At 40.5% G+C, this 15,334-nt stretch overlaps 1 protein-coding gene and 1 long non-coding RNA gene across 10 annotated transcripts in view; one reads left to right on the top strand and one right to left on the bottom strand.

Moving 5' to 3' along the window:
- Positions 1-15,334, bottom strand: part of LOC105485723 (unc-13 homolog B) — a 232,160-nt gene that overhangs the window by 107,231 nt on the left and 109,595 nt on the right. For all 8 annotated transcript variants that reach the window (XM_011748144.3, XM_011748153.3, XM_011748154.3 and 5 more), the window contains one exon: positions 529-763. In XM_011748144.3, the coding sequence (XP_011746446.2) occupies positions 529-763 (235 nt within the window). The remainder of the gene's footprint in view (positions 1-528; positions 764-15,334) is intronic.
- LOC105485724 (uncharacterized) overlaps positions 1-15,334 on the top strand; it is a 72,356-nt gene that overhangs the window by 8,137 nt on the left and 48,885 nt on the right. The window lies entirely within an intron of this gene.

The following is a 15,334-nucleotide window of genomic DNA, read 5'->3' as shown; positions in this document are numbered from 1 at the left end:
AGCCAGGATGGTCTCGATCTCCTGACCTCATGATCCGCCTGTCTTGGCCTCCCAAAGTGCTGGGATTACAGGCTTGAGCCACCGCGTCCGGCCTCCAGTAAAAATACTTAATCTGCTATAAGAAATCATATTGGTTTTCTTCTAAAGTTCCCAGGGAAATATTTAGGCAAGAAGGACTATCCAATCTGTGATTTTTCTGTTTTTAATCTTGGCGAAGGGTATAGCAAACTCACTGAGTCAGGAAGTGGGGCAGATACACCCCAAGTGGGCCTGCCCTGATCAGTTGAGAATCACTGATCATAAAAATAAGTATTCCTTATGGCAATGTATAAACATTCCTTATGGCAATGTATAAACATGTGGAAGAGAAAAAAAAACTAATAATCTACACAAAATGACTGTAGTTTGGCCTGTGATACTGCTACCCTTCCGCTACCTCTTAAGGTTAAAGCATCCAAATTCTTGTTTCCAATTGCATCATGAGACCTGGATATTACGAAGAGAAAGTACTTTGTGCCCAATACCCACCTGATGGCCCGCCGCTCAGGATAATCGAAGTCATAACTTTGCATAGAATCATTACAAGAGTCCCGGGAACTGCCTTGAAGTAGCAGCTGCTGCGGTAATCCCACCGGCACAGGGAACTGGTGCACAGAAGCGTTGGGCTGGGAAGTTGTATGGTAAGGAGGTGGGATGCTGTTGCTGGTCTCACTGCGATAGTCACTATCTCGGTCATCGACGGCACTATCAGGGTCTTCAAAAGCTATGGAATAAGCACATTCAATGAAAGCACCCCAGCTTTATTTAGTTCTTCAGAATTATTTCTGCTTCTAACTTAGTAGTAACAAGTCTGGACCTTGAGAACAAAAGCAAGCTAAGCTTCACGTGACCCCAGTGACCTCAGAGCCATGAGCAGAACGGTCTCAATTGATACCCACAAGTCTCTCTTCTTTATCACAGGAGAAAGTATACTTAGTTTAATTTTAGTGCTTATTCTTAGAGGAGTTCCAGGTTGCATTTTCCCACTGCAGAATTCTTTGGAATTCTGCTTCTCCAACTATCATAACCATAATTAAAAACTGCTTTTAAATGTCACAAATACAGTCTGGTCCTCTGTTATTAAAGAAAGGGGAAGGGAGCAGAGGTTTAAAAAATTAGCTTTTCAGCCAGGCGTGGCGGCTCCCACCTGTAATCCTAGCACTTTGGGAGGCTGAGGCAGGTGGATCACTTGAGGTCAGGAGTTCAAAACGAGCCTGGCCAACATGATGAAACCTTGTCTCTACCAAAAATACAAAAAATTATCTGGGCGTGGTGGTGTTCACCTGTAATCCCAGCTACTCGGGAGGCTGAGGCAGGAGAATTGCTTGAACCCAGGAGTCAGAGGTTGCAGTGAGCCAAGATCGCGCCACTGCACTCCAGCCTGGGTGACAGAGCAAGACTCCGTCTCCAAAAAAAAAATTAGCTTTTCATATCTTGGGAAAATAAACGACAAAACTTTTGTTTAATGTCTTGGTGTTTTCAGACTTTTAAACATACAGACTGTACCAAATAAGGTCCAACATCAGAAGCTGGTCCTGGAAATCAGGAGGGTCAAAGCCAAGGCTTGGAAATCAAGTCAAAGGCTCTAGATGCAGCTGAGAACAGTAGCACTCTTATGGTGCTGCTGCAGTGTTGGGTTTTTCTAACAATTCCTGTCAAGCACCTACACCCTAGGCTCAGAATTCCCATCCAGAGGATGGGCTGAGAAAAGAAAAAACATATGTGCTGCCCATGGGATCTTGCTGACAATGCAGCCAAGTTTATCTAATAGCAGTGACTACAATTTCATAGAATTATTTCTGCCTTTCAGACCAGCACCTGACTGGCTACAGTTTTTTTCTTAAAATTAGCTAAAAAGACCACACTTACAACTCACCGCTGTGCTTGGAAAGGGAGCTCAACCTAAGAGTGCTTTGCAGCCTATTTTACAAAGAGGAAGTCGTATCTGACACCATACCCTTACGTGTATGATCAACAGGGTTCCACATGTCCTTTCTTGACAAGTTCCTATTTGGTTCACAATGAGGAAAAGGAATGTTCACCATCTCAAAATGGAGATACTTTTAGCAGAAAATGAACTCATGTTATTAATTTTAAAAGATGATCTTGGCCAGGCGCAGTGGCTCACGCCTGTAATCCCAGCACTTTGGGAGGCCGAGCGGGTGGATCATCTGAGGTCAGGAGTTCGAGACCAGCCTGGCCAACATGAAATCTCTGCAAAAATACAAAAATTAGCCAGGCATGATGGCAGGTGCCTGTAATCCTAGCTACTCAGGAGGCTGAGGCGGAAGAATCACTTGAACCCAGGAGGTGGAGGTTGCAATGAGCCAAGATTGTGCCGCACTCCAGCCTGGGTGACAGAGCAAGGCTCTGTCTCACAAAAAAAAAAAAAAAAAAAAAAGATAATCTTGTAGCAATGTGGGCAGTGGAAGCCTCCTGAAGACCGTAAGGTTAGGCTTTTACAATTGCTCAGGCAGGAAATAAGGACTTGCATCTATACAGTGGAAACAGAAAAGAGTTAAAACTAGAAACAGAAAATTCCAGACAGAATTGTAAAACATAGGGCCATATGGAAGATAATAGGGAAATGACCCATTGGCTTCTGTTAGACAACCCGGTAGGATAAGAGTTCCAGTAAAAGAGACAGAGCACAAACATGTGGGTTTTATAGATAAGGAAGAAAATCTGAGCATTGGACTCTCGATAATATTTCTGGGTACAGATGGGAGATGGGGTAAGATGATCTTATGAGCTTTTCCTATTTCAGTTTATGGTTACATGTGAACATAAAAAAAGGAGAGGAGAGGGATTAGAACCCCAGGAGGAAAAATATCAACATGAGAAAGAAGCTAATGTTCAAATGGTCAGGAACAATTATTAGTAATACTTGACATTTGGAGCAAGTAGTCCACTGACCAGGGCAGGAGTAGTAAAGCTTGAAAACAAAAGCAAACAACAGGGATGCAAAGCATTCTGCTTACAAAGCATTCTGATGACATACGAGGAAAAAGAGACTTTGGAAGCACTGGTTTTAGCCCTTGATGCATCTGTTGTTCTGAAGACAAGAAAAATAGGACCCAGAGACAAAACCATATGCCACTCAGACTTAATTCTTTCTGAACCCACAGAAAGAGCAAGTCTGTAGAAGTCAGTGCTGGACTATTCATGCATACAGATGAGGGGGCAGAGGCAACAAAGGAGACAAAACCAGAGTTCTACTAAACTCTGGCAGAAAAAGTATTAGCACACAACCCAGAGAACCAAGATTCAGTCTCCAAGGAGGCAACCGCGACAGACAATCCTATTGCTTTTGAGGCCGGAGAGTGCAGCTCAGCCAGAGTTAGAAGCCCATGACCCAAATCCATAGGTTTTACTTTCTCCCTGCATGTGACCCATTACTCCTAAATAATGCTCTGCTTTTTGTTTATTTTGCTAGGCTAAACAGAGGAATACTCTACAACTTAACTAAAGGCTAACAACATTTCTACACTAAAGAAATAAAGGGCAAATATTAAGAAACAAAGCATCCATGGAAAGAAGAGGTTGGGAGTATAAGGTATTATGAAAAGCAGGAGAGGGCAGGAGAGAGAAAATACTAAGGAATAAAGTGAGACAAAGGAGAGAAACAGAAAAAAGCAGTGACAGGCAATCACCTCCAGTTTTCCTAAAAAGTAAAACCTCCTGGCACCAAGCCTGATTAGAAACTAAAAATGGAAATTCAGGAAAATGTGTAACACTTCAATTTGAATTAAATAACTGTGTTTTTAATGTGTCACTGACAATCTCTTACTGACTCCACAATTTACCCCACAGCACCATGTCGACTAGACAAGAAAAGCCCTGGCTTTACAGAGAGAAACTGAGTGCAGGTTTGGTTGGCTTAGCCTAAGAAGGAACTAGAAAGCCAGTTTGAGGGTAAAAGTTGAAAAGCCCCTGGTAAAGTCTATTTGAAAGATGGAAAATTAAAAGGCTGGGAACACCTGTTCACTCAACTATTCACTAAGTGCCCACACATGCAAGACTAAACAACACAGAAGACTCAGAATATAGAGTCAGTCTAGTAGGAGACAGACTATATAGATACAAATATTGAATTGCTATACAAGGCATTTAGTACCATGAAAATAGCACAAACCAAGTGCTATGAGTTAAAAGTAAAATCACTTCCTGATAGGGTAAGTAAGGAAGCTTTACGGAGGAGATGGCTTTGAAGAACTGGTTCGTTTTTAATAGGTGAAGATTAGAGGCAGAGGGGAACTATCTTCTAGAATTTGGATAAAAGCAGTGGCATGATTAAAGGCCCAGTGGTGGGAAAGGCTATACATTTTTGAGAAACTGTTTTGTAGTTCATTTGATAGGTAAATAAAAGGACACACAGGAAATGATGGAAAATTAAAACCTGCAAAAGTAGGCTGGGAAGGTCATCTAACCTGGGGCAAACAAAGATGGGCCTCTGAGCACACAGCAGGCACTCAAACAAAATCCAGTGAAATACAGAACAATGAGGCCCTCTAGTATGTGGTATTCCTGGATTGAGTCCTGGATTGGTCTTTCAATCCACAGCACACCTATTAATAGAACTTCAGCAACCAAAGAAAGGAAAGAAAATTCATTCACATTTTTTTCATGGCTTAGTTGCTTTTTCTACTTGAAAACCTTAACTGAGCTCTGTTAACCCGTTTATGCCTGAGGTCACCTACTCTTGGGGATGACCTTGAGCAGTAGGATATAAATAACTCTCACATGCTTAGCATTCCACTAATGGAACACCAGGCATAAATGGATCAAGCTGCTTTTGAGTAGTTTCCTAATAGCAGAAATACTCAGGATTCAAATCACAGAAAGCACAGACCTCATGAGAAATTCCACTGACAGGACAAACTTTGGCCCCTCTTAATACCTACTGGATATCTAATCACTGAGACTCAACCAGATCCCGTGAGATGGGTAACACAACCAGTAATGTCAGCCTAGGGCTACATGTTTTGCCACAAAGAACTGGCTGCCCACTCTCTAAGCTCTACAACAAAGGTGGCCTAGCTGGGCTGCTTCAAGGAAAGCCAAGCCATGTCCTCAGCCTCTTGTTTCCTTAACAAAAGCAGGTTTTTGGCTGAAATGGCATTCACAATTTGCTAGACCAATAAACCCGAGACAGCAGTCTGTTCTGCATATCCTCCTAGTCAAGAAAACCAGCCAAATCAGAATGCATACCAATTACCCTGACTCTAGTTCATTCTAGAATGAGCCTTCTCCTTCTGTCCACTGCACTCCTTAACCAAAGGAGAAAGCTACACTAGTGGGCTGATGCTACTACTTGCCTCTGGGGAATAAAAATTAGGAGATCTTGTCAGGATTATGACTGGGACTTTGGTTTGAAATTTGTAACACACATAAACACACACAAAGTTGTCTTGACAACCAGCCTGAAAGGATATAACATTCCACCACAGGTAACTGTCTCCTAAGATTTAAGTAGGAGAGGAGAGGGAAATGGAAGTCAATGCATGAATATCCAGCTTCACAGTTCAGAGGGAGTATGTACTTTGTGGGTAAGATCAAGAAAATGATAAGGAATTTCAATTCTTACGTACTCTGTTGCTCTCCCCAGCCCAAATAGGTCCAGTGACCTAAGAAAACCACAAAGAAGCAGCAGATAATTTTTGAAAATACTTTTTGAAGGAATTCAAAAGTCATTTCCCCATCCCAGCAATTATTATGTGCCTTACCTTACTTGAGCCTACCTCACTTGTATTCTATTAACTTTACATAACATACAGAGTTTCTGCCTTCTACCAAACGTGAGACAAATCTACATTCTTGCTCTCTGCCATTCACTATAGAGAGACTAACAACAACCAAAAAAACCCCCAAAACAACAACAACAAAAAATTACTTCTTCCATATTGCTTTAAGCCCTCTTCTGGTCCAGGTCTCTCTCAGAACATTATCATTTAGGAGTTCATATGTCTTTCCTTTGTCAAAATAAGAAAAATTAGATCTCTGTCTCTAAGAAACCCTTCCCTGTCTGTGTTCACCAAACCCGAGCCCATCACAATAGATCCGTGAGAAGCTAAGCCCTGACACCATGGGTAAGGGAGTAGTTCCCTTGTCTGGGAGCGAAGATATTCAATTTTGCTACTCTCTACTGAAAATTAAAAGGTCAAAGAATGGCAATGTTTATCTCTTAAGAAATTAATCTTCTAATTAAGTTCCCAGACAAGGGAACTACTCCCTTACTCATGGTATCAGGGCTTAGCTTCTCATAGATATATTGTGACCAGAAGGGGGCTTAAAACAATATGTAATAAACTAGCCTATTGGGTCCTCAAAAAGAGCCACTTCTTCTGAATTACCTATGAATTGTTAATAAAATCCAGTAAAACACAGAAGCTTTGAAGGACAAGGGAAAATTGAAAATATTTTTTATTCATTTTTCAAAATCAAAAATCCAATATTAATTAAGTCCTATTCCACACCCAAATTGAATTTCAGGGAACTAATTGTGACAAAGAAATCACTAAAACTAGGCCTTTAAACTCAAGAAACAAGAAGTAAATAGCTCCATAATTAAGAATATGAGTTTTTTTATTTTTTTATTTTTTGAGACAGAGTCTCGCTCTGTCACCCAGGCTGGAGTGTGGTGACGTGATCTCAGCTCACTGCAACCTCTGTCCCTGGGTTCAAGTGATTCTCATGCCTCAGCCTCCCAAGAACCTGGGATTACAGGTGCCTATCAACACGCCTGGCTAATTTTTGTATTTTCAGTAAAGACAGGGTTTCACCTTGTTGGCCAGGTTGGCCTTGAACTCCTAACCTCCAGTGATCCATTCGCCTTAGCCTCCCAAAATGCTGGGATTACAGGAGTGACCCACCACACTCAGCCGAGAATATGGGTTTTAAAGTCAATGTTTAGTTCTTCTGGCTCTGCGATTTACTAGCTATATGATCTTGAGAAAGTTATTATGGATATTTCCTCATCTGTAATATGAGAATAATAATAACATAAGTGTCACTGGGTTATTGTAAAGATCATACAGGAAAAAACATGTAAAATGCCAGGCACAGTCCCCGGATGATGGTAAGCAACTAGCATTTGTTGTTATTTTGTCATGTTGCCAGGTTTTTGCTTGCGTTATGGAATCCTAATAAATAAGAAGCAGAAAAAAACCACAACTCCTAGAATTGCACCCTCTGACAGTCCCAAGGTCTGCTAAGGAATCTTCAGTGTGGAGTCCAAAAGGCCCTCAAACTGGTTCTGAGTGTGTGACTCCCTTGAAAGTCGACAGAAAGACTCGAAATTCTAGCAGCATCAGATGATGCCAACCCAGGCTGTTTTCAGTACTTGAGCTAATCCTCAATCCTGGGCATACGGGACTACTAATCAATCACAGACTTTAATTTAGTGACACCCTGACAGCCAGTTTTCTTCCTATGTACTTACTTTATTCCAACCACCTATGTCTCTTCTTCTCACCTCTCAGAAAGGATATGTTGGCTTAGTGTGCCATTTTAAAATTGTAATAATTTATTTAACTTTCTAACCATGGGGGAAGGGGAGGCAGGAAAAAAAACTCTCCTATAGAAGAGTTGCCATAGCAACTGCTAGAGTATAATTTACTTCATTTCTTTTAAAAAGAAAATGGAAAAAAACAATGATCACATAGCACCTCAGAATATGTCTATCAACCTAGATCGCTCCAGGCAAGTGACTACTGTTTCTCATCACAACTGTGAGCCCAAAGAAGCCTTTCTCTGCAGGACACTGCCACTCATCTTTGAGCACTCCACAGCACTCCACAGCAGTTTCTTATACATAAAAGTTCTCAGCAAATCTCTACTGTACCAATAAATTGAATGAGTAATCTGATCCCATCTACTGGGCCCATCTCTAACCTATGAAAAAACAAGTCACGTTCTCTGACAAGCCAGTTCCATACTCTCACCACTTTAGCTCAGAACCATCATAAGATAAATTACACCAGTTTAAATAAGCAAGTTTCCTTCCCTACCCCAAAAATGCATTAAAACACATAACTAGCCAGCAGAACAATTACTGAGGATAGTTAGGTTTTGCTAGGCATTAGTACTGAGAAAAGGAAGGAGAAAATGTCCCAGGAAAAGGAAATTATGCATGCAAAGGCATGTTCAGTGAGCTGAAAATAGTTCCAGAATATCTAGAGTGAGAGGCTACAGAATTATGAAAGAATCTAATGACTATGGGTCTTAGGTAATGTTTAGAAATTAAGTAATATGAAGGATTTGGAATTACCTGGAGGGCAACACAGAGCTATCAGAGCTTTTAAGAGGGGAAAGACAGGATCAGATTTGCCATTTTAGAAAGAGAACAGTGGAACAGTGTGGCCAATGGTGGTTGGTAGGGTAGAAAGGACTGGTGATTCGTAGGGAGGAGGTATCAGGGAGGCTCGTAAGGAGAATGGTGCACTCATCTGTTGAAAGCCTGGACTAGGGAAGTGGCAGAGTGGGTAGAGAGAAGGGGATACATTCATGAGATATTCTGGAGGGAAAATCAATAGCATTTAATGAGTAAATAAATGTGGAAAGTGAGGAGAATAAGGATTAAATAATATTGCTTAGGTGTTTAGCTTGAGCTACTGGATGAGTGTGACAACATTCACTGAGAAAAGAATACAACATGGGGGCAGGCTGAAGGAGATGATTAATGCAGGGTTAGGTATATTGACTCTGAGATATCTGTGGAACATCTCAAATGAACATGGCCAGTAGACAGCTAGATATAGGGGTGTGGATGTGGAAAGAGATGTGGAACAGACTTGGAAGTTTTCAGACTATACATTCCAATAAGGGCAGGGATTTTTCTGCTTTGTTCTTTTGCTGTATCCTCAGCACCTGATAATGCATGGCACAATGTAAAAGTTCAACAAATATTTATAAATTAGCATAAATAAAAATGCAAGTAAATAAAAACACTAAGGCAAGAGTGCAGGCCAAGAAAAAAAAGACTATATGAAGCGGGGGAACCCTAAGGAACAACCACATTTAAAAAGCAAACAGAAATTGTAGAAAGAAGAAGAAAAAGAGTAAGAGAAGGAGGAGGAGGAAGAGGAACAATCGACAGTCCAAAGCATCGGTGAGGCTGTGGAGCAACTGGAACTCTTGTACATTGTTAGCAAGAATACACAGTGAAGTCAGGCATGGTGGCTCTTGCTTGTAATCCCAGCACTTTGGGAGGCTGAGGTGGGCAGATCACCTGAGGTCAGGAGTTTGATACTAGCCTGGCCAACATGGTTAAACCCATCTCTACTAAAAATACAAAAATTAGCCAGGTGTGGAGATGGGCACCTGTAATCCCAGCTACTCAAGAGACTGAGGCAGGAGAATCACTTGAACCCAGGAGTGGTGGTTGCAGTGAGCCAAGATCATGCCAATGCACTCCAGCCTAGGCGACAGAGTAAGACTCCAACTCAAAAAAAAAAAAAAAAAAAAAAAAAAGAAGAAGAAGAAGAAGAAAAGAAAGAAAAAGAAACGAAACTAGCTCCAAAGGAATGATAGAATTCAATTTATAACAAGTTCAAAAACAGGCAAAACCAAAAAGTTAGCTGGGCATGGTGGTGCATGCCTGTGGTTCCAGCTACATGGGAGGCTGAGGCAGGACAACTCACAGAATTCAAGAAAACATTTTACTTATGTTTACCGATCTATGATAGAGGATATTACAAAGGACATATTTGAACGGCCACATGAAGAAATACACAGAGAAGGGTCCTGGGCACAGGAGCTTCTGCCCTGTGGATTTGGGATGCACCACCCTCCAAATACATGGATGTGTTTGCCAATACAGAGGCTCCATAAATCCATAGTTTTGGGATTTTTATGGAGGCTTTATCATATAGGCACAATCAATAGTAGTATTAGCGGTATTATTTTTTGTAGAAACAGAGTCTCACTATGTTGCCCAGGCTGGTCTCAAGCTTCTGGAGTGATCCTCCTGCTTCAGCCTCCCAAAGTGCTGGGATTACAGACATGAGCCACTGTGACTGGCCTGGCATGATCAATTGTTAACTCAATCTCCAGTTCCTCTCCCTTTCCTGAAGGAAATGGAATGGGGCTAAAAGTTCCAAGCTTCTTGGGAGGCCGAGGTGGGTGGATCATTTGAGGTCAGGAGTTCGAGAGCAGCCTGGCCAACATGGTAAAACCTTTTCTCTACTAAAAATACAAAAATTAGCCAAGCATGGTGGCAGGCACCTGTAATTCCAGCTACTTGGGAGGCTAAGGCAGGAGAATCGCTTGAACCCGGGAGGCGGAGGTTGCAGTGAGCCGAGATCACAGCCACTGCACTCCAGCCTGGGTGACAGAGTGAGACTCCATCTCAAAAAAAAAAAAAAAAAAAAAGAGTTCCAAACTTCCAAACATGGCTTGGTCTTTCTGATAACTGGCTCCTATGCGAAAGCCCATCAAGAGTCCCTCATTAGAACAACAGACATTCCTAGCATCCATAAAATTCCAAGGGATTAGGAGCTCTGTGTCAGGAACCAGAGACAAAGACCAAAATATATGTTTCTTATTATAAAATCACAGTATCACAGCCCCCAGTGGTAATGGCATTGTATTTACAACGTTAAAAATTCTCTAGAGATATGGGAGTATAGCAAATACACCTCAAGTCCAAAACCACTGAACTCCCAATACTTTGAAATCAGAAACCACAGGACCATTCTTAAAATTTCTCTTTACTTTATTCCCCATGTCCAATCAGTCAACAAACTTAGTAGTTAATTCTGCTGAAATCTCCCTCCTCTTGTGCTTTCCTCAAAGATTTAACTGTCCTTATCAAGAAACTTATTACCTTAAGAATTATTAGAGATTATAGAATGATTCTGAATTATTACAGATATTTGACTGGACTTCTTAAAAATTTGTTTTAGAAACCGGGTCTTGCCCTATCACCCATGCTGGAGTGCAGTGACAATCATGGCTCATTGCAGCCTCAACCAATCCTCCTACCCTAGCCTCCTGAGAAGCTGGGACTACAGGCACATGCCATCACACTCGGCTAATTTTTATATTTCCTGTGGAGATGGGGTCTCACCATGTTGCCCAGGCTGGTCTCGAACTCCTAAGCTCAAGCAATCCACCTGCCTCAGGCTCCCAAAGTGCTGGGATTACAGGAGTGAACCATGTGCCTGGCCATTTTTTAATTTTAATAAGAATTACTTGAGGCTCTTGTTTAGAATGTAAATTTTAAACTCTACTCACAGAGATTCTAACTCAAATGGCTTAGAGTAGCTTAGGAATCCGCCATTTTTGTTATTGTTGGAATCTATCTTTTTAACAAGAAACCTGGTGACTCTCATGCCAATGATTCTTGAATTACATTGCAAAAAACACAGCTATGGAATTTCCTATTTGAAAAAGCCATTAGTACTCCTGTGCTAATGGAGGAAGAAGGCAGCCAGACCCACCATCCTACCGAGCCTGAAGAAAAGTTCAATGTGATCATACAGTGAAAAAATTCTAGCAGTTCTAAGACCAAAGTACATCCTCTTTCCTAGAAGGTAAACCTCTGCACTTATCCCCATCCCCTAGGCTGGGTGACTAGGCTATAGCAACACACTCACAGGCTTCTCCTTCTGCACATTTTATCTTGTTTCTAGTGGAAAATGTAAGAAATCAGAAATAGTCACATTAAAAAATGAGGTCTATGATTATCAAAACACTCCCAGGCAACTGTTACACCACGCATTAGTAGTCCAGTACTGGCTAATTTTTCCATGACATTAAAATGATGGAATACTTAAGCCCCAGACTCCATGTGAACAGCCATCTGTTCAGGGAATGACAGGAACTCACCTATCAACTACTAAATTGTAGTAATTACCAGGTAGCTCATAAGGACCATAAACTCTAACACTAGAAATTATTCTCTTCCCTTTTTCTAGACAGTTGATTAGGTAAGTACTGTAGAACTTCTCTTTCTAAGGAAAACAGTAGTAAAGAAGCTATAATTAAGGAAAACACTTCAAATCTAACATTGGAGAATAACAGAAAGAAAAACTATTCACCAACCTTACTTGTGATATAGATAGAAAAATCCAAAATGAAATACAAGCAAATCAAACCTAGCATTATAATAAAAGAATAATTCACCATAACCAAGTAGGTTATATTTTAGAAAGGCAAAGATGATTTATTAATAGAAACTGATCAATGCATTCATTATATTAATAAGTCAAAGAAAAATACCCATGAATAATTGGTTAAGTACTATTAAGGCATTTTGAAATGTTCAACATCCACTAATATTTTTAAATATAAAAGCTCTACTGAAGTATAAGATAGAGAAAAATACACAAATCATAACTGTACTGCTCAACATTTTTGTTTTTATTTTTTTGAGACAGAGTCTTGCTCTGTCAACCAGGCTGGAGTGCAGGGCCAAGATCTTGGTTCACTGTAACCTCTGCCTCCCGGGTTCAGACGATTCTCCTGCCTCAGCCTCTCAAGTAGCTGGACTGCAGGCGTCCGCCACCATGCCTGGCTAATTTTTTTATTTTTAGTAGAGATGGGATTTCACCATGTTGGCCAGACTGGTCTCAAACTCCTGACCTCAAGTGATCCCCCGGCCTTGGCCTCCCAAAGTGCTGGGATTACAGGTGTGAGCCACCATGCCCAGCCTGTACTACTCAATAAATACTGTGAACACACTCAGGTAACCAGCACACAGACCAAGAAACAGCATTCCCAGAAACCAGCAAAACTCTTCCTACTCCTTTTTCAGTAGCTACCAGCTTTTGAACTAGCTGTTCACACTGCCTATCACACTCTTTCCCCAGAGAGTCACATGTTAATTCCCTCACCTATTTCAAGTCTATTCAAATGTCACCTTTTCATGTGGCCAATACTCAGAATTTTATTTAAAATTGCAACTCAACTCCAATTCTAGCATTACCAACTGCTTTTCACTCTTTTATGGGTCCACTCTCTAACATCTTATATTTCCTTATTATGTTCATTGTCTATCTCTTCCCACCCAGGATCTTTGTTTTGCTCTCTGATATATCCCAAACACCTAGAACAAAACCTGGAATGTAAGTGTCAAAAACATGTTTGTAGAAGGAAGTAACAAAAGGAAAAGATGGGAGGGGGAGAAGGGGCGGGTGGGGGGGCACGGTGTTGTTGAGTGGGCCAGTGAGGCTAAATGTGAAAATAAGTACCAGCAGCAGAAATATAAATAGGTAAAATATTTTTAGAGTACAATTTGACAGTATCTAACAAAATTGTATGATTCCAATTATAGAAATGCATTTATTCAACTAATATTTATTGGGCAAAGGTACTATGGATACACAGATAAGCATATTAATAAATCAAAGGAAAATACCTATGAACAATGGGTATGCTCATGAAATGTACGGCCAAAGAAGGAAACAAATATTAATCAAATAATCACATGAACGGAGTAAGTGCTATAGAGGAAAGATACATAATATGTAATAGGGGATGGGAGACTCATTTGCACATGTTTATTAAAAAAAGTGTATAAAGTTGCTCACTATAGTATTGTGTTTTAGTAGCAAAAACTGAGGAGCAATCCAAATGTCTACAAATAGGGGAAAAAATTTTAAATTATAGTACATTCAAACTATGCAATATGTCACACTTGAATATCATCAATCTTTTATGTGCAACTACAATTTACAGGAAATACAAAAGACGGAAGAGTGTGTTAAGCTAAACTATGGGAATGTTTTGAGCAAAATCTGGAATGTAAAAAACTCTGTAAGTCAAACAAAACCATATAGTCAAATGGCCTGATTTCTTCAATAAACAAATTGTAAGGAAAAAAAGTAGGAGATGGAGGGGGAACCCATAGAATAAAAAAGAATTGTAAGACAGGGTCAGGAATAGTGGCTCACACCTGTAATCCCATCACTTTAGGAGGCTGAGGCAGGCAGATCACCTGAGGTCAGGAGTTCAAGACCAGCCTGGCCAACATGGTGAAATCCTGTCTCCACTAAATATACAAAAAAAATTATCCGGTTGTGGTGGCATGTGCCTGTAGTCCTAGCTACTCAGGAGGCTAAAGCAGGATAATCTCTTGATCCCAGGAGGCAGAGGTTGCAGTGAGCTGAGATCATAGCCACTGCACTCCAGCCTAGGTGACAGAGTGAGACTATCTCAAAAACAAAACAAAACAAAACAAAACAAACAAACAAAAATATTGTAAGACATATCAAAAAGAGAAAACAAGCAAAAATAAACTGCAGCATTTAAAGATACATACTTGGGTGATAATATATATAGAACAAGAAGGGAGTAATTATCACAAAAGTTGGGATAGCAGGCACTTTTAGGGAATGAGGGTTGTGATTGGGAAGAGGCATATGGAGGCTTTCTGGGGTGGTTGGCAAAGGTCTATCTTTTGCCTACCTTATACTAATACATTTAAACATCTGTTTTATAAAGTTGTCTATACACCTGTGTTATATTCTACCATTAAAAAGATTTTTAATGCAGCAAACTGCTCACATCACTATAATCACTGCTATCTAATTGTTTCATTCTTCTGCAGAAAATCATTAAAGGCTCCCCCTTGCCTTCAAGATAAAATATAAACAGTTTGCTATGGCATTCAAGCCCTTCATGATATGAGTTCTCAGTGTCTCTCTGGCCTCATCTGACCCTTTCCCACTCTTCTTATTCCCTCCCCTGGAGCCATCAAGAATTTTCAACTTGCAGTACCCCAAGGTACCTTAAGTCATGCTTTTTCATCTTAGTGTCCTTGTACTATGAACTCTTTTCTCCTTCTTCACTTAACTATCTGCTACTCATCCTTCAAGACTCAATTTATGCCAAGGATTTGGGGGAGAGGTAGAAATGAATAGGTAAACTACAGAGATTGTTAGGGCAGTGAAACTATACTATACTATAAGGGTGGATATGTGTCATTACACATTTGTCAAAATCCATAGAATGTACAACACAAAGAGAGAACCATAATGTAAACCACAGACTTTGTTTGAGGTATTTCCTCTAGGAAGCAGTTCCTAATCATCCCAAATTTGTATTACATTTTCTTTCTCTGTATTCCTTGAATATCAAGTACTTACCTTTCCCAAAATGGTACTACTTATGTTTCTTCCTCTCTGGACTTGAGCTCCCTGAGGTCAGGGACTTTCATTTCTTTTTTTTTTTTTTTGAGACAGTCTCTCACTCCCAGGCTCGAGTGCAGTGGTGTGATCTCAGCTCACTGCAACATCTGACCCCAGGGTTCAAGCAATTCTCCTACCTCTGCCTCTTGAGTAGCTGCGATTAC

The sequence above is a fragment of the Macaca nemestrina genome, chromosome 14 (genome assembly GCF_043159975.1).
Source record: "Macaca nemestrina isolate mMacNem1 chromosome 14, mMacNem.hap1, whole genome shotgun sequence".
In the NCBI taxonomy this organism is placed as follows: domain Eukaryota; kingdom Metazoa; phylum Chordata; class Mammalia; order Primates; family Cercopithecidae; genus Macaca; species Macaca nemestrina.
This window is presented reverse-complemented; position numbering and strand designations above follow the sequence as displayed.